This window comes from Athene cunicularia (genome assembly GCF_003259725.1).
Source record: "Athene cunicularia isolate RWA chromosome 11 unlocalized genomic scaffold, athCun1 chr11_part2, whole genome shotgun sequence".
Lineage (NCBI taxonomy): Eukaryota > Metazoa > Chordata > Aves > Strigiformes > Strigidae > Athene > Athene cunicularia.
The window spans coordinates 96,262-115,527 of NW_020799114.1; the positions used below are offsets into that span (position 1 = coordinate 96,262).

The 19,266-nt window shown below is 45.9% G+C and overlaps 2 protein-coding genes across 3 annotated transcripts in view; one reads left to right on the forward strand and one right to left on the reverse strand.

Annotated features, from left to right (window-relative positions):
- The window catches only part of MARVELD3 (MARVEL domain containing 3), a 1,652-nt gene extending 342 nt beyond the window's left edge, over nt 1-1,310 (forward strand). Inside the window, exon 2 of the mRNA XM_026857009.1 lies at nt 3-1,310. Within this exon, the coding sequence (XP_026712810.1) occupies nt 3-525 (523 nt within the window). The 3' untranslated portion in view covers nt 526-1,310. The remainder of the gene's footprint in view (nt 1-2) is intronic.
- A 727-nt stretch (nt 1,311-2,037) lies between these two features.
- The window catches only part of PHLPP2 (PH domain and leucine rich repeat protein phosphatase 2), a 32,130-nt gene continuing 14,901 nt past the window's right edge, over nt 2,038-19,266 (reverse strand). For both annotated transcript variants that reach the window (XM_026857038.1, XM_026857037.1), the window contains 13 exons: nt 18,331-18,477; nt 15,587-15,817; nt 14,677-14,879; nt 14,120-14,180; nt 13,288-13,383; nt 11,194-11,349; nt 10,228-10,428; nt 9,663-9,825; nt 9,011-9,141; nt 8,502-8,612; nt 7,858-8,046; nt 7,496-7,727; nt 2,038-7,114 (listed from right to left, as the gene is read on the reverse strand). In XM_026857038.1, the coding sequence (XP_026712839.1) occupies nt 5,975-7,114; nt 7,496-7,727; nt 7,858-8,046; nt 8,502-8,612; nt 9,011-9,141; nt 9,663-9,825; nt 10,228-10,428; nt 11,194-11,349; nt 13,288-13,383; nt 14,120-14,180; nt 14,677-14,879; nt 15,587-15,817; nt 18,331-18,477 (3,061 nt within the window). In that variant the 3' untranslated portion in view covers nt 2,038-5,974. The remainder of the gene's footprint in view (nt 7,115-7,495; nt 7,728-7,857; nt 8,047-8,501; nt 8,613-9,010; nt 9,142-9,662; nt 9,826-10,227; nt 10,429-11,193; nt 11,350-13,287; nt 13,384-14,119; nt 14,181-14,676; nt 14,880-15,586; nt 15,818-18,330; nt 18,478-19,266) is intronic.

The following is a 19,266-nucleotide window of genomic DNA, read 5'->3' on the forward strand; positions in this document are numbered from 1 at the left end:
AGCAGCGCCTCGACCGCACGGCAGCAGCCTGGGGGGAACGGCGGGGCCTACAGCGGCTTCGACGGCGCCGACGGGGAGAGGGCCCAGCAGCTCGACCAGCGCTTCCACCGCCTGAAGCTGCCTGTTGCCAGGGCGGCGATGGCTGCGGGGGGAGCCCTCATGGCCTCCTCCTGCCTCCTTATCGCGGCCGGTGTCCTGTGGCTGCCGGGGCGCTGCCCGGCGTGGCTGCTCCTGGAGTGCGGCCTGGACACGGTGACTGCAGTTGGCATCATGCCCGCTCTGGCCTGTTTCTTCCATTTTCTGCTGGGGGTTTATAATTCGTCAGTGTGCAGAGAGAGGGAGCAGCTTTACCAGAGCAAAGGCTACCAGGGTTTCAGGTGCAGCCTGCATGGTGCCGAGATTGCTGTCGGCCTCCTGGGCTGTGTGGCTGCCATCGCACACCTGCTGAGCGCAGGCCTGGCTCTCAGGGAGTACAGAGCTGCTCGCAAACTGGAACAGAACCCCGGACAATTATACGAGCTTTAGAATGATTCCTCTGCTCCCAAAACGATCATTATTTTTGCCAGTGCCCTTACTGAGATGAACCAGTATGCTTCTCCTGGACAGTGCAGCCTTAATGCAGCAGAACACACACCCAGAGAGTAGAGTGGAGGCAAACTGTTCCTGACTGAATGTGCATTATTGAATTATTAGTGGACACAGTCCGATGGCTTGTCTTCACCTGGAGGCCGTCTCTCAGTAGAGAATGACTAGCTGCGGAGGGAATTGCCTTTCCCTCCCTTCTGCGGGTGTCTTGTTCTCCCCTGAGGTCTTGCTACAAGTGCTGCTACTTGTGGGAAAGAAGCCACAGCTACTCCACAGTTCTGCTGCTGAACAGCTTTCTGTAGCTGTAACTGTCTTTACAAAGGGCATCTGACTTCACTGAGAACAGAGCTCTTAAAAATGAGGCCTGGGGTTGTGGCAGTTAATTACTGCTTTCTTGTAGGGTTCTTGGAATGTTATAACAGGGCAGTCTGAACATGGCATTTATAAATCCCTCAGAGAGTCCTGAAATAAACCTGTAAAATGATGAATACACTCAGCCTAATTTGTGACACAATGCCTTTTCAACTTATAACCTGTATACAACAGTTTTGCTTAAAAAGATGCCCAGAGTTGAGATAGTCAGACAAAAGCTTCAAGAACTCCAAGGGGTGCTTTAAGATAGAAGTATATTGTTTTCAAAATACATTTTAATGTACAAGTTGGGAAAATGAGATGCTGCTCTTCTATTTATTAAAAAATATTTTTGTAAACTTTTAAAGGAAATTTAACAGGGAAAAGAAAAGTAGCACTAGAATCACAAAATCATGCCTCAATGAAATGTCACTTCAGAGCAGTGCCCACTATGTGCACTGGCCATATGAAGATGGAACCACCACTGGTCTCTCAGACCAGTTCTGCCCCTATTAAAAAAAAAACCCAAAACAAAACCTTAAACACCAAACTAAATATACGAGAAACATGCTTTGTCTTGGATGCATCTCCAGTTTCACTGGCACCAGTGACTAAATCCTCACAATTGCCAAAACTATGGAACATTGTGGGATCTAGAGATAGTAAAGTAAAACAAATGCTGAACAGGAACACGCTGGGTACTCTGGGGTGTGTTGGACATTTCTTCCCTTTCAGTAGCTAGATGCATCGAGTGTCTCAGCACAGGGCTTTACGCAGGCAGTCCACTGTGGTCCTGTTTCTTCTAGCAATCCTGTATTTCCTGCTTGCTGCAGGTATTTCTAGAGCTGTACAGTACTATTAGAGCAAGTTCAAGGGGCAGGATTCTTTTGTCAGGATACAGAAGCTGCCTAATAACTGGTATAGTGTATTCCACCCTCACGGTGTTCTGCAAGTAGGTTTTGTGGGGAGGCTGATGAGTGAAGTAGCACACAGAGCTCAGTGATGGGGCACCTATAGCACAGCTACTGCTAGCCACAGCTACGTTTGACTAGGATATTGCACAAATTCCCTCCAGCGCAGTAACGGAATCAGAATATGTAGTTAGATGAAAGTAAAAATCTTTATTGCTAGGTCAGCTGAAAAGCTGATGCAAAAATATTCCTTCCTGGACTGCTCTATACACCTGAATAAAGAATCAATGGAATAGTGTTTTCCAGCAATCTTACGTTATTTGCTTCTCCAAACCAACGCAAACAGAGGCCACAGTGCTGAAGGTGCATTCACGGGACAACCTATTCCCATACATGATAAAAATGGAGACTATTACAGGTGCATGCTAGATTGGGATACAGAAAATACTCTCCTTTTGAAAACAAAAACCATGAAGAAATATTATTTAATTAACAGGTGTGCTGCAATATTTCTTTAACATGCACTGGGTGATATGAGTCAAGTTAAAAAAAAAAGGGTAACATTTTAAAATGTGAAAAAAAGAGAAATAAACTTGAGTCTTCAGACAGCAATGGAACAGCAGACAAGGAGTGCATAAAACTGAAGAGGTGAACCTGCTGCCTGAAGGCGGCCTTTGGCAGGTGACAGGGCAGCCACTGCCATTGGGAAGGAGTGTGGGGACTCCTGAAGTCCAAGGGCCCTGGGCACGGCCGAGCGTCCTGTGGACTGGGAGAAGGATTTCAGCCTTCACAGCAGCCCGATCCCAGACAGGGAAATACCTGCTCCTTGGAACAGGATTTTGCCCTCCTGTCTAGTTGAGGATTCTGATCAGGTCCCAGCATACTGTGGCGCTGCCACCACCAGGCCTGTTCCTGGTGCTGGGAGCAACCTGGAGGCTGCCCTTTATTCTTAATACTTGGGCCCCAACTACTCAGCACTGAACATAACCCTCACAGGCTCCTGTTGTGGAAGCCTTTCTGGAGGGGATAGGGCAGACAGGTCAATGCCTTTAGAGTACGTGTTCTCAGCAAGCACGCTTATCAGCGGAGCCAGAATTAATGAAGAGATGGACAAAGGAACTCCCCAGCTGAGCCGACCGTGGCCGCAACAACACAGCAGGGACCAGAGCCTGATGAGCCCACGCTGAGAGCCTCTCTGGCAGTGGGTCTGTTAAGGAATGGGACGTTTGTAATGATGTGGCTCCATGGAAATGATGTATCTGTGCAAGAACCACATACAAAAATCTTGAAGGGAATAGGAGAGAGAACGGGAAGAGAACCAGGAAAACACTTTCTATCCCCTGCTGTGAGTCCTTCACTAGACTTGCCTGTTCATACCTGCTCCACCTACAGCAGTGCTTCCAGGGAGCGTGAAATCTACGGTGGTGCTAATGAGCAAGGTGAGGAGGGCAAAGGAGAAGCTTGCTGCCTCTAGGGAGGCAGGAAAACAAAAGGTAGTGGTGGAGGGAAGCACTCAGTCAGTGCTGCCCAGGGTAAGACCAACAGTTCATAGTATCAGCTTCAGCAGAGAAAGCTGTGGATGTACCCAGCATAGAGAACAAGCCACGGTCTGCCATGGCCGTTCACACCCACAGAAAATGGGAGCTGGATGTATTAAACTCCCTTTCTGCTACAAAACCAGAAACAGCACTGGAGAAAAAGGCTAAGTAGGAATTCCTTGCACTCCATTCTGCTACTACCATGAAAAGGAGCAGCTCAGAAATCTGCATGCTCCATTGCAGAGTTTTATTTTACTTAGTCTGTCCCCACTGAGCTAGAAAGAGCCATTCAGGACTAACTCCCTGTGGTAATGCCAACCCTTAAGTGCAATGCTACTGGTTCAGACTGGCAAGGACACTCTGGATTTTCCACATCAGTGCAAGAGAGACCTGATCTGCATTAACATCTGCCACTCTCCTAATGCAAGATTTGTCACAGTCTTACTCAGAAAGGAGACACTATTTCTGCATCAGTCCCAAGCTGAACAGAGGCTGCTTTGCAGCCCTGTCAGGTATCAGAAAGTGTTGGGCCGGGCACAGATATTTGGTAAAATTATCACCAGAATTAAAAATTGCAGCCAAATAAATTGGCATGAGCCTTTTCTGCATACTTCTATGAAGAGAACATGAAAGACATTTGGGGTTTAGTTTTTTAATCTTTTCTGCTGTTGTTTCTCTGCGTAGGGGATTCAAATGCCGCCATTTCTGCGATTCTAGGAATTATTTTTTCTCTCAATTTCCAAATGAAATGGGCATTTAAGCAGCCAAAATTCGTGAGAGTTTAAACTTTGGAAAAAGTTGGGTTGTTTCATGATTACATTGTAACTAACACAAGGTGTATCCTAAAACGTTGTGTTCTCATGCATGGTAAAAATACATTTTTTCCTAGTGAGAAGAAAATCAAGGTGCTTTGAAATCTCAGTAAAACTCCATTACATTTTGTCAAAAGATCTATATTGACAGAATCCCACAAGTAGTCTGCACAGTATTTCCTTCTGAGCAAGGCCTCAATTTGATCCAAAAATATACAACTCAAGCCCCTCAGAGCTCTTGAGAATAAACTTTCAAGTTTTCTTCATAAATATAATTAATAAAGAAGAAAAGGCACTAGCCCACATTAGTTAGGATTATTGCACCACTGGCACGACCAGCTCTCTGTCAGCCAAGGGAGACGGATCTGCACACTGCGGGGCTGTGGTCTTCTCCCAACCTTACACAAGATAATGACACAGGCAGCCAACTCACACCCTGCACCAAAAACCCTCATGGAAATACAATGCATCCGCTGAGTGCAGACTGGTCAGTTCAGCATTACTGGGACTGTTTTAAACATCTTTTCTAGTGCTGATAAAGATGGTATTAAGGTGGAAAGTTCTGTTTTTCCTTTTGCCTTGAAAACTAAGCAGAAGCAAGTATGCTTTCACTTTGTGGCCAAATTGGGCATGTACCATGAAATGCAGATTGCTGTAGATTTGGAATGTGACTCCTGTTTTCAGAGGCAAGCGAAGATGCTGTAGCTGACAGTGCAGAGTTTGTGTCGGTGGAACAGAGCACTGAACGCCTCCCAGCATGGGAAAGGCAGTCCCACTGCTCACCACCCTCAGAGCAGCACGACTCTGCTCACAACTTGGTTTCCTGTGAGACCAAGTACCTCACTGCAATGAGCATGAGCTCCGGGTCTCATCCCGTCTTCCGGACACAGGAAGCCTCTGCTGTGAGGTGTCCGTGACAGAGGTGGCCAAGCTGCTGCTGAGCTGGGTCTGTGCTCTGCACCTCCAAGCGCTGGCTCTACACGTGACCTTCATCAACCAGTCCAGAGCTGATCTTTCCTATGGTCCAGGTAAAACGCATCAGCAGGCACCTGATATCACTCAGCCATGTATTTTCTCACCCTGCATCAGCTAATCCTATCGTAACCCTCACCCTGCCCTGCACCAGTGCTCAGCAGAACACCGGCACCCTGAGTTTCTGCTGCGCCCACCACACCTGCCGTGCAGTGCTCTCTCCCCTCACCTGAAATAATAAAGTGCTGGGCTTAAGGGGAGCAGAACAGCTTAAGTGCAATCAATAAAAGTGCTTGCAATTAATGTAGGAAACCATTCTTGGGTCAGCTTCACTGCAACTGGCTGTAATCTTTCAAGGAATAACAAAGTTGGGTGCTGGTGGAGGTGGGGGGGCTGCATCAGAAATATTCACAGGACTCCAAACACTGAATGTTTCCCCTCAGCAGCCTCCTCACCCCACAGGCACGTACGCCAGCCCTTTCCCTGCAGAGCTGGCAGAACCTCAGGGTTCAAGGAGTTACAGGCAGGTGTTGAAACATCTGCCTTCTTCCTAATGCTTCCACAATCTCCAGAGAGCCCCTAACACAATGCTCAGCTGCTGCTCTGAGTGCTCACACAACAACTAAGACTCTACGGTGACAAGTGGACAGCCCAGACCTTAGCACTCCCGATTCTTCCTTGACTCCATTAAAGCAGCAGCAGATGCCTGTACTCCTTGCAGATCCCAGCTCCCCTTGGAGGGCAAGATAGCCCTTATGGGACAGGGCTTCCCAGGACAGACAATGTGGGACCAGTACTTGTAGGGTTACAAAGCTGTGTCAAACTCCTCTGGCAGAGACACTGCATGTTCCTCTTTCTGATCCTGGTCCGCTCCATTCTCTTGCTGCTGCTTCATTTGCTTCTTCACTTCCTCCTCCAGATCAGGTGGCACCACAAATTGATCTTCTGGCTCCACCTGGGATGGAGCAGCAAAATAGCCAGTCTTCTTCTTGGGTGCTTCTGTGGCTACTTCAATTAGGTTGAGGCTCTCCTCCAAGGGCACTATGGAGCCATTGGAAAGCTTCTTTCCATAGAGACAGCATGTGGAAAGAGATTTTTGCAGTTCACACTTTTCCCTGACCCCTCTCTGCACAGTGTTGCTGTTTACACTGTTCTGTCTGCGGATGATGAGGACAAGCCCTGAGTCGTCCTCTGTTCCCGGAGCAGAGGAGCTGCGCACTGCAGCAGGAGGTTCAAGCTCCAGGCCCTTTCCTTTACAGCAGTGGATGTCCACCTCTACCTCCACTTTACTGCCATTTGTCATCACACCTTCCACAGGCTGCTCATCATCGCTATCCAGACCGTTGTCAGACTGGTTGCTAGAGAAGGTGGCACTGGAAGGCTGGCGCTGAAAGATGCTCGAGGGGGGCACAGGATGTAGGCTGCAACGTCGCTCTTGTCGCGGCAGCAAACTGCCATCAAGGCCAACAGCACTGTGCTCGTCTGAAGCAGTGGAGCCCACCTCACTGCTAACCTCAGAAGCAGACAGTTCGCTGCTGAACTCAGAAGCAATTCCACTGCTAGACGAAGGTGTTGCTGGCTTGGTGGTGGTGGAACTAAATCCCCCAGGACCTGGCAGAGTGAGGCCATGCATCTCACATGTGCAGCTGTCCTCACTGATGTTCAGACACACCACCATTGCACCTACGTTGTCTTGGCATCCATAGCTTTGGGCTAAAGTGCAGAGTTTCTTCGCAGCAGCTAGCGGGTCGTGTAGGTGACGCACGGCTGAGACAGCCTCTGCGTAGGAAAGGTGTTCCCAGAGAGCTTTGTTCCCTAGAACTAGCAGCTCATCTTGTACAGTCAGTGGAATGGAATCGACGTGTGGTTTGGGCAGGATCCAAGGATGCAGGTATGTGCAGCCCAGCATCCGAGTACAGCAAGTCACTCCGTTGACCTTATTGTCCTACAGACAAGAGAAACAGGGCAGCAGTGTTAGATGTGCTGTGAGACCACCCAGAGAGCAGCCTTTCCCCTGCCTATGTACTGGTTCGGAGCCTTGAGGAACATCACACTCAGCTACAGGGTAGGAGAAAGGGGTCTAGGTCCAGGTACCACAGCAGAGACATTCACTGTACCTGATCATCAGGTACTGTCACTGCCCACCACCCACGCTGGCAACAACAGCTAATGGGCAAGGGAGGCAGAGCAGGAAGCAACAGTCAAGTCACTCAAACACCTTTGTGCCATCCTCTCCCCTGTAGTATTGGCAGGCAGGAGAGCTCGTGCATTTGTACCAAGCTTTTACAGGAGGGTGGAAGCTGAAGTGAGGAGGGTCCAAACTAACCTCCGTTATAATGGCTTTTTGCTCCTTGACTCTCTTGGCTTCTTCCGAACACTGTTCAAGGCTGAAGACTTTGGAGAGAGGCAGTGGTTTTCCACTTCGGCACAGAATGGCTTGGCACGTCCCCACATTGGCCACCGTCAGAGAAAAGTTGCTTGCTGGATCAGCTGCATCATGACGAATATAGCAAAGGACAGCAGAGGAACCCAGCTTCTGCCCAGCCATGCCCAGCTTCCTGTGGGAGGAGAAGTGCAGGAAGGCTGCAGACGCCAGCGACAGGCGCTCTGGAGTGCTGCCTCAGCCCACCAGACATCGGGTGATGTACCCATGCAGGTCCCACCAGACCAGCCGGCTCCCTGTCCTACCTGTGGGAGACCAAGAAGGTGTTGGACATGAACACGGTGTCTGACTGCTGCACCTCCTCCAGGAGCACATCGGCCATGGTGCACTGCAGCAAGCGCGGCAGCTCCTCGTTCTTGTCACCATCAAACATGCCATACACAGCCTCCACCCCCTCTGCAAAGCTTCCCAGTGCCAGGGATGACACACACAGCCTGTTAGAGAAGCATATGAGCAAAGTTAATATGTCTCAAAAGATTATATGGTCCCCAGAACCACAGCCATCAGGCACCTTGCTGTCAGTGCTGTTCTCACAGGGCAGCAAAGCCTGTGTCCCATGAGATGTGCAGCTTCATTTTATGACTAGATCTCCTGAACCCTCCCTGACCACAGCAGGCCTGACCACGCAACAGGCACAGCCAGCAAGAGAAAGAAAAAGCATCTCTGCTAGGGTGGGGAAGCAAAGTCTGAGCACCCCAGAACAAGCGTTAGAACTGAGGAAAAGGAGAGTGCAGAGGCTCGAGTTACCAAGATTTCGCAAGAGATCTGGAGAGACAGAGGGACCGATGGGCTCTTGAGCAAAACAAGCCTGCTTGGGCGCTTGGCAGCATACTCCACCCAGCACCCCAAGAATACAAAGAGTTAGCAACCAGCAGATCACGATACTCACTTATTTCTTTGGCCTGCCATCTCAGCCACTCCATGACTCCAGAAGGTAGAAGTGAGTGCTGAGTCTGCCGTGAGGGTGGGCTTAGTGTCGATCTTCAGTGTGGTAATGTGACTACAGAGAGAGAAGAACACAAGTCATTCTCTCCTAGATCCTGCTCAACAGTCTGTGGCCAAAAGACCTTGTCCAGTCTAGAGTTTTAGCCAGGAGCCTGTGGAAAGAACTGCACCAAGAAGAGGAGTTTAAGGTCCTGGCTTCTGGAGAGGTCTGGCTGCTTATGCCCAAGACAGCGGGGAGAACCTCCTACCACCTGAGAAACTGTCTGCTTACTCTGATGATCTGGACCCAAACTTTTTCCCTCCTACAAGATAGAAGCTTCAGCTGCTTCAGGCAGGGAACATCATAATGTTATGTAGTGCTGTGATATACACTTTATTATGTCATGTCCCCTCCTGGGAATGGTTATCCTTCCCTGTGCAGGTCACTACTGGGTTGGCATCTCCATGGCTCACCTGAAGATGTCCAGTGTCTTGTGTTCCAGCACCAGGTTTGTGTTTCCACTCAGATCCAACTCTTGCAAGGCACCTGGCAGTGCCTCAGGGATTAGGATTTCAGTTAACTCATTGCAGCTCAAGTCCACAAACTGCAGTATCAAAAAAAAGCACAATGACAAAGAAAATATTCTCTGTTCTGTCATGTGGCCAGTTACTCTAGTGCTCCCTCCAAACATCGTAGGACCCCACTACTGATTGTGTTTCACAAACAGGTCATGAAAATGGGTCTGACCTATCAGTACAGGAATGATTTATAAGCAGCAAAGGTTTAAAACCTGCAACAGCCAGGACTCCAATACTGAAAGAATAGGTCACACTAAAGATAAAAGAAAGCCTGTATATACAAACCTGCCTAGTTATGTTACACTCTCCCCTGCCTCACTGGTAAACCAGAAATGCACCAAGTCAGAGACAGACGGTAAAGATGAATGAGGTGAGCCATGTCTGATCAACTCAGAAAGGTGACAGATGCAGAATGCATATTCTCTGCCCTATTCTCAGGTTGTTCAAGCAAAATGCTGGGCTCTCCACTTCCTCTCCTAGCAGTTAATGCTTCATTCTCCAACCCAAACTTTCCCCAGATATCTCTTTACCTTCTCCATAAGAATACCTGAATACGGGGCAAATGCAGGATCTCTGGAAAGGTGGTGATTTCATTAGAGTGTGCAATAAGTGTATGAAGTAGCTTGCAGTTTGCCACTGTTGTGGGAATTGTTTTCAGTTTGTTGCCACTCAGATTCAGCTCTTCCAAGTGCTCCAGCTTACTAAGTTTGCTAAAAGGGAAACATAAGAATACTGTATCTTATAGGCAAGAACGTGTCACTTTCTGTAGGTGCAGGTAAAGCATCCATAGACACTGCCCTTTATGAGCTACACTTCTAATCTATTGATAGGAGACCAAAAGTCCTAAGAGATGCTCAAATAAGAGCTCAGGGTCCCCAAGTCTGGCTGGGATTTATACAATATACAGACCCCTCCACTCCTGATTTCTAAAGTACTAAAGCAAAAGATTGTAGCATCTTAACTTTAAAACTGGCAAGAAAACCTAAGCTGGGTTTTGTTATCAAGCCACAGGGAGAACATCTTGCTTTGACGCTGATTCACGTACAGTCTCAGTAAGGCAGGCAACATCCTCCTGGTGAGCACTGTCTCGTCTGCCAGCCTTACTTATTTACCTTGCAGGGAAAGTCTGGAGGTTGTTGTTTGCCAGATGCAGGATCCGTAGGCTCAGGTGTCCCACCAAGACAGGGATGCACTGATCGGTGAGGTTATTGTTGGTCAAGTAAAGTAGTTGCAGCATGCTTAGACTCTCCTCCCCTGTACATGCAGGGGGCAAGGACTCCAGGCTGTTCGCAGATGCATTCAGGTACCTGAGGCTAACCACAGCAAGAGCAAAAATCAGATTTCACATCATCTAAACCACTCCATTAACAGCAGGAAAAGGGGCTATACAAATGCCAGTGTGGTCAGAGCAACAGCATTAGACAGGAGGCCAGACAACACAGTCTAACATCCCTACTCACACGAAGATTTGAGTCTACCAATGACTTCTTGGCTATATAGCACTGCAGATGCACACAGCATTTCACAGCAAACAGTGGGCACTGAAGAGCCTGTGGAGAGGGTGGGTAATACTGGTAGAATCAGACTACATAAACTCTTACTCAGAGTCTTTAAAAGGAGGTTTGACTCACGTCTGAATAGACAGTAATGAGGGGTTGTTCATCTGTAAGGGCCTCTCTCGCTGCTCTCCAATGACCTGATGTGCTTTCTACTGTAATATCTGAAAATCTGTACAGCTTCTTTCATTTGCACCTGAATTTGTGCACTACTTTTAAAGACAAAGTTCTTCAGGCAGTAACATGACCTTAGAAACAGTTGCAACTGAAGCTAATTCTTCAGTTGGCTGCTGGGTTAGGCAAGCCTCTGTTTTTCTGTAACTAAACAGTAACATGGACTGATTCCCTCAAATCAGCTTGATGACTTCCCTTATGGCACCCGAATTACCTCCTCATAAAGCACACCCATTGTTCTCTCTCATGCAAATGGAACCTTGCAAGGGCAGTCATGCAGATGCCACCGTTAGCCTTTACAGCTCCAAAGGTTAATGCAGACAAAAGGCATTGACTACTGCCACTCACTTCAGAGCCTTGACAAAGAGCATCTCTGGAAGCTTAGTCAACAGGTTGTGCTGAAGGTCCAGCACCTCCAGTGGAATGTGTTCTACAAGAGGTGGAAGGCTCTGCAGACGATTGTGCCCCACCATCAACTTCCGAAGGCTCAAGCTGCTCAGGATCCTAGAAAGACACAGGGTTTTCTGTATCAACTTGGTTCATGCCTCCTCACATCCACAGAGTGGGAAAAGGTAGCATTTAATCCATTGTAATTTGACTGTACAGCATAGAAAAATTAAAATACATTGATCCATAAAATGTAAGCAATGACAATGCAGAAAAACACACATGGTAAGGTGCCTCAGTCACTCTGAACTCATGGAAGTGTATCTGCATTTCCCTCTATGCTACTGCAGATCAGTAACTTGTGATGCGAGCCTGTCTGTCCGCGTTCTCTCAGGCAGACAGAAAAATGAGACGTCAACAAAGGATGGATTTAAATGCCTGTTTTCACTTGTAGGAAGAAAGAAGTGCTTCCCCCGTGCCAACTTAGAGCTTTAACCAGCTGCTTAGCATTCCTGTATTGCTTCTGAGGCTGTTGTCATTCTCCAGAATCGCAGTGCTATTTAAGGAAGAGGCCTCTATCCCCATGAACTGCAGAGAACTGCTTGCAGGAATTTTGAGAAAGGATATTAGAACACAGCTGGACGCAGCCTAGAACCACCCTGCCCAGTTGTGTGAGGTGATAATTTGAGACTACATTCTAAGAGCCCTGTACAGAACAGTTTTAAAGCATGAAATGCTAAAGCTGCATTAGTGCGATGCTCCCTGCAGGCCAATGCATTCAGTTTCTTTCTGTATGCTGTGGCTTCTCAAAGGTAATTATACTAGGGGAAAAAAAGCCATTTAAATGCAGATACTCCATTTCCTTATTCAAGCTGACTCATCCAGAGCTGGCTTGGGTATCTCCCCTCAACACTGTCACATACCACTTTGATATAATTTTGTTTTCAGACAACTAAGTGTAAGAGACAACTACACAATGAACTCTGTCCCCTTGTGAGGGGTTCTTTAAGCTTTAGTCTCCTGGATTAACCTGATCAATGGCTGAAAGTGAACACTGACAAGGTTCTAATTGTACACAAGACATACTTACTGGAAGAGATCCCCAATAGATACAGTAAATTCCAGCACTTAGGAATCTTTAAACATGCTTAAATTTCTTTTTAGAAAATACATTTCTGTGTCTGAATTCTGCAGGTTCTTTTTCCATAACATACTTAAAATCTGGTCTTTTTCATCCATTGGCACAGCTAGAATTCTTTTCTAAGTCCTCCTTACCACACCACTGCACATCCTTTTCTTCCTTTTGGTGCATAGAGTCTTGTCTCTGACACCCATTAGACTGTCACTGCTAAGATCCCTTCCCATGCCTGCTGCTTTAACCTGCTCCCTGCAGGAGGGAGGGACCTTCTGTTCAGTTCAATACAGCTCACCCTGGACAGTGTCTCATTCTTTACAATCACACCCCCACCACACACACTTAGGCTTAAGAACATTTGGGCTTTGCTTCTTCCCATGTTATCCCTGGTACCTTGGAAAAGTCATTATAAGTATCTGCAAAATTGTGTTAGTTCTTAGCTCCCCTTTACTGCATTTCTGCAGAAACTGAAAAGGAAATGGGGAGAAAGGAGCTGGCTGATGATGTATGGTGAGAGCTATACCACATCTCTGTGCTATCTCCCTATGAAAGCTAACAGATTACATCTCCGTGGGGCAATGCAAGGCATATTAGGGCCTCACCTATGAACTGTGTTCACAGACACTATGGTAACACAAATAAATCATAGCAGTGTGTTCTACTTCAGGTGCAAACAGCTGCAGTAGAAGCCAGAAGCATAGGATGAAATTACCTGGCCCCTGTTATTCAAGAAGCTGATTTGGAAGTCAGTTCTTTCCAACATTTGAATACAGAGTATTTTCGACACTGCACAGAGAAAGTAAGTGGATTACATCTCTGCACAACAAGGAATAAAGCATCTGAACAGTACTGCTGCTCTCTCCCCAGTCAGCTCACCATAGAAGAAAGCTCAGCTCTGTATAAGAAGAAGGTTTGCTGACCTCAATGGAAGCCCCACAAGGAGGTTGTAGCTCACATCCAAAACTTCCAGTTTCTTTGCTTCACAGGCCCAGTCTGGGACACACTGCAGTTGATTGCTGAGAAAAACAAGAAGGAAAAGTTAGACACCAGCACTCCATATGGAACATACCCTGTTTGAATGTTGCATGACATTAGTGACAGCCAAACCAAAAACAACAGGCAGAAAATGAACAACAGCATCTGAGCTAGTCAGGTGGAATTTCTCTCATGCCTAGCTGTGTAATGCAAACTGAGCTGGTGCACGATCGGCAGAAAGTGCTGATGCAAGGCTCTGATGATCAGACTTTCTGTTTATAGCACTGCCATCAGCGGAACAGGCCGCCCTACACTATCCTGCTGTTGTGCTTCGACCCAGAACTGAAGCAATTGGTGATGGGGTCCTCCTGGCACCCTGTCAGGTCACACAATGCTGCTCCAAGGGCAAAGGCAGTGAAGACAACAGTAGAAACCTCCGGCAGCTACTCTAAATGTTTGCTCCACAGATTCCCACCAGTCAAGCCCAGTAAGCTGCCACAAGTCCAGTAGTCCCTGCTTGGCTTTTTTTGCTGATGACAGCCTACATCTGAAGGACAGCCCGTCACCTAGACGGGTCACACTGCTTCAGAAGGGCTTCTGGTCTGGGACACTGATCATTCTTTAGTGCTGGGCTTCCCAGCTCTATGGTGAAGATGGAGCACCTTCCCTCAATTGCTCTCAACTCTTTCAAAAGCTTAAAAGCTCCAGAAAACTTCTGCAGAAACAGCAAAGGTCCCCAGATACTTGCTTTATATTCTGTGGTGTATAGTCACTTACTGAGAGAGTTCCAGACATGTCAGTTGACCAGGAACAGGATAAATATTGACAGCTGTCAGACCTGAGGAAGTAAAACAAATAACTATGACTGCAGACCTTCAGAGGGAAAACAGCACAGAGAAGCAGACAGACTAGCTAGCAAGTGAGACTTGTAGTCTTGCTTTATGGATACTCTAGGTCTCTACTCAACATTCCCAAGACAGAGTTCACATTTCATATATCTGCCACATGGCACTACAGCTTCTCACTATCTCATTTCTCCATCTGCCATGTGGGGCACCAGAACAAGGGGGAACTGTACTTTGTGGACTCCCAAACAGATCTTACTGGAAGATGAATTCCTTAGACAGTAACTCAACACCACAACCTCCCCGTTACACAGCCTGTGCACATACGTGCATGTGTGATCCCTAGGATCTGGGCTGAGAAGACCCATCATGTGCGGTCTCACTACTGTAACACCAGCATGGGTTTTTTGTGTGGGAGGGAAAAGGGCTGTTTTCTTTGTTCCTGGGGCTTGAAGGAAGAAGGCAGGTGAAGAAGGCAAAGAAACGTACTGTTGTTGTTGGCATAGAGGGCACGAAGGGAGAAGCCACTCAGCGTCAACTCTTTCAGGTTATTCCGCTCGCAGTGCAGCTGCTCCAGGCTGCCCAAGGAGCTCAGATCCAGATCTGTCATCTCATTGTCCCGTAAATCCATGTAAGTCACAGATTTGTTCCCCTCCAGAGTGTCAGCTGCTGCTCTCTTCAGGTTGTTCAGCCTAAACACTCAGATAAGAGTTACAAAGTCAGAAAATAGGACACTGAACACTGGACATCAGTATGAAGAGAGAAGAAAGGAGAGGAAAGGAAGAGTTCTGGTGAAGGCTAACATGCATGCGGAGCAATGGTGGATTTCAGTCAGTGAATACAAAGAAAAACATTTCCTTTTTCTGCACTGCTATGTGAAACCATTTTACCCATTCCCCAATGTTTAAGAGATTCTGAAGACCATCCCAGAAATAAGAAGCCAGGCCAAGGGACAGCTACTTAGCACTGACACAGGAAGATAATGCAGAGACTAGACACCAGACTGCACTGCCACAGACAAAAAGTTCTTTGTCCCTTTCTGAGAGCTCTGCAGTTGGCAGCCTGGAGAATCAGGAGCACATCTCTAGGGCAGGGGGAGGGAGGGGAGAAGGCAAAAAAGGGTAGAAGAGATCAAAGAGCTATTGAAACTCACAGCATTAATACCAAGAGAGGAACTAAAGGGCTGAGTCACAATCAGTGGCATCAGGCACTGCTCAGTTAACCTTGCTCCTCTAGTGAGTTCTGCACACCCTCAGAACTCCCTAAAAGCTAAAGAATCAGTAAGAGAAAAAATTACACCTAGTTTGTTGCAAAAGGTACTAGAAGTTACACAGCTCCTCTGCTGTAAGTGGAGAGTGGCAATCTGGTTTATATACCTACACAAGATTCCCACCCTTACCTCAGGTCCACACTTTTGATGTGACTCATACGGTTCAGCACTGCAAGGTCCAGGGTCTCCAGCAAGTTCCCTGCCAGGGCTAGTTTGTCTAAGATGACGAGTTTCTCAAAAATTGCTGGCAGTTCACAGAAGTTATTAAAGGAAAGCCCAAGGCAGCTGAGCTGTTGCAGACTTCCCAGTTCTTCTGGTAAGGACGTGAGGAAATTCCCATCAAGCCAGAAGGTCTGGAGACTGCAGCAATAAAAAAGAGAAAGAAAATAGTTCAGCAAAGGGTAGCTAACATTACATTTACCATTTTCAGTGAATTTCCTCATACAGCTAGCTGGTCTCAGTGTGGCTATTTTTTTAAAGGTACCTAACAGCTAATTTTATTATTATACACATAAAATTACTGGAGTACTTTTATCATGCATGTAATAGGCTTGGAACTGCATGTATACAATACCAAATAGTTCCTAAATTATTCTGGAGGTACACTTGGAGTTGTGCCAAAGACTGTAAGTTAACATAAGCAAAATACAAATCAGTATTTAGGTTGTAAAATGAAAGTATTTAGGTTGTAAATGAAAGATATTTACCTAATCACTTGGCTTTCTACAAATTAAGAACTCCTCACTTAGCATGCTGGACAGTCTTTAAAAGACCTGTGACAAACTAAAAGCAAAACCAACAGCAGTAACAGTACAGACCTGTCTCATAAGAAACAATAAAAAAAAAAAATCAACTACACCTTCATCATTCCATCACTGGAATCTCATATCACTACTATGGCAATTACTGAATCTATGGCACAGTTTAATCACAATCTCTAACCACACTAACGCACTGGTAACCGATTTTTAGATTCTAGTTGTCCTTCCCAACACTCGGAAAAAACCACGATGGCTTTCTGTTTTAAGATGAATTGTTGTTGCAAGACAAAAAGTTTGCATGGCTCTGGAGACTCCAAGCCCCAAAATACAATTCCCTCATTATGATTATGTTCCAACTAAGAACTTTCTGAACAGTGTTTAGTGGTGCTAGACATGTAATTTGGGGCCATAAAAAGTTCTTATGAATAAGGGCTCAAGGGGTCATAAAGATGACTAGACCCATAACCAAGTTGTAAACCTCTGAAAACTATAAGCCTGCACAGAGCTTTTCCCTCACAGTTTGTATATGGCTGAAAGGTCACTCTGGAAATCACTTGCTTACAATGTAGGTGCATACACTCCTTCTTTAAAGGGATAATCTGGGTGAAGAGCAGGCCACAATGAACCATTAGCTCAGTACCAATGTTTATCTAAACAAATACAATAATACTCTTGTAATTAAATTTACCTAAGCTTAAGCTTTTATGCATTCTGGGTAGCTACCAGGGAAAATGGAGGTTTTTACTCCAGCAAATACTTTAAGACAAAACTTTCATTGTCCAAGTATTTCTATGTTAAAATCCTTCTTCTAACACAAAAAGCAACCAACTCTGTAGAAAGCTATCAAAATATACTAGTGCTGACAAAAATCACTAGACCTCTGTGAGAAGTTACTACAGAAAAGTTTTATACAAATTAAAACTTTAACAGAAACTGTATCATACACTTCTGCAGCTGCAGAACAATGCACTTATTTGAGAATTAACTTCTTTGAGAAACAGTACAATTGTCTTCAGACAATGCTTCATCTGCAATTTGTTTCCTCATCTTTTCTACATCAGCAGTTGTAATGTTTTAATAGTAGTGATTAAGGAATTGCACCTGAGACTGTCTTTGGTCCTATAATATACCCTTATACCTTAAAGTTGTATACAGTTAAGAAATCTACAATCTCTTTTGTGCAAGATGCTTATGAATACTGCAGCAAGACAACGGGCATGCTCTTGCTCACATAAATAGGGTCCAAAGGCTAGGCCTCAGAATTTGAGAGGCATGTATATTTTTCCCTAGCTCTGCAAAGCCTAGCTGATCTCCATGGATGTTTCACTGTACTAATCTGTGGCTTCTGGAAATGCCCCAACAGCATGATCTTTAGAAACTCTTAGGTGTTTTTATGTAAACATAACAATATTTATGTTTAACCAATAAGGCATCACACCATAATAGTAGTTTAAAAATAAATTTAGAAGAGAACGTAGGAAGGAAATAAGAAGAAAGAAGACAAGGGAATGCAAGATGGCAGCCAATGCAAAAAGAACCGGATGCATTCAAATTTATATTTAAATATGACATAAAGCTGCAAGAAATCATACAGGTCACTCCAAAGTAAAAAAACCCCACCAACCAAAAAGAAACCCCCCAAAACACAATCTCCACAAATATAAAAAACTTTAAGTTTACTAAACTTTAAGTGAGAGTATGTTCATACGCTTAGAAGCCTTCACATGGACTCTAGTTCAGCAAGGTGGCACCTGTGACTCAAGTGTCTTCCTAGACCAGGACCACTCCGAAACAGGCAAAATCCATTAATCTCCTCTACCAGAACACTGATAGCTAGTAGAATAGGCAGGAAGGCACAAATGACAGGTGATAACTTGCTATGTATCAGTGACCTAAAATGGCAACTGTATAAACACACTGGGATATCTTTATTTTCAAGGAAAAACAAACCCTATTGGACATCTTGGTTCTCGACCTTCTGCCAGAGTCGAATCCCTCCTTCAGTCTTCACGGCAGAACAAGGGGCCCCAGCACACTCACACCTTCACATCCACTGAGCTCAGCTGAAGCACCATGCGTGTTTGTGACCACAGGTAGAAAGAATGTACTTACTTCAACAGTTTGCCAATCTGTTTTGGCAAGTAATGAAGTCCATTACAGGAAATATTAAGCTCTGTCAGAGTAGAGATCTCGCACAGTGATACAGGAAACTCTCCCAGTCTGTTATGAGACAGGTTCAGGCTCTTCAGCTGAGAAAACCTATTGGCAAGAACAGTAGTTACTTCACAAACCTCCACAGTCTCAAACCAAAACCATACAAAACCAGTCATAAAGAATTTTTAAGGCTTTGTACACTGACAATACAGTTAGCTATTTCATTATGGGAGTTTCTGCACAAATTTAGTTTTAAGTCACTGATACTTGGCATCTCGGTGGTAATGCTGAAAGTGATCAAATACTGTGGTTTTACTGCAGAAACCAGTAATGACCTTCTACCCTGACTCCCGACGACTCCTAGTGACCGTTGCTAAGATTAAGACGACTAAAAATACTCAGATCAAAAAAATTACCTTCAAAGAATTATTTAGAGTAACCATCTACAGTTATGCCGCTTGGGAAAACCAGAGCTGAAAACATTCACTGGAAGTGTTCTGAGGGTAAGACAGAGGAGGGGAATACCCCATCGAGCTAGGTACAGCAGAAGGCCTAGCAGAGCTGTCAAAGGGACAAACAGGAAAGTGCAGATTTCATACTGGGAGGCTCCAGGACCCGCACCCAGAGATTCCCGGAAGGATCCCCGGTCTGAGGTGCTGCTGCGCAAGCACCCGCACAGCTGAGCAGATGGCTGGTCCTTCAGCTCCCGCCACCGCTGGGCTGGCTCCAAACAGAGAGAGGAAACTGAGCCTGGGCTGGGGTAACATGCAAGAGGTTCTTCTCAAAGACTTCCTACCTCTTTCTAGAGGAAACAAACATATTTTTCCCCAAGTAATAACCTCCTCATCCCAAACTGGAACCATCAGAAATTAATTCAGTGGGGAAATTAATATC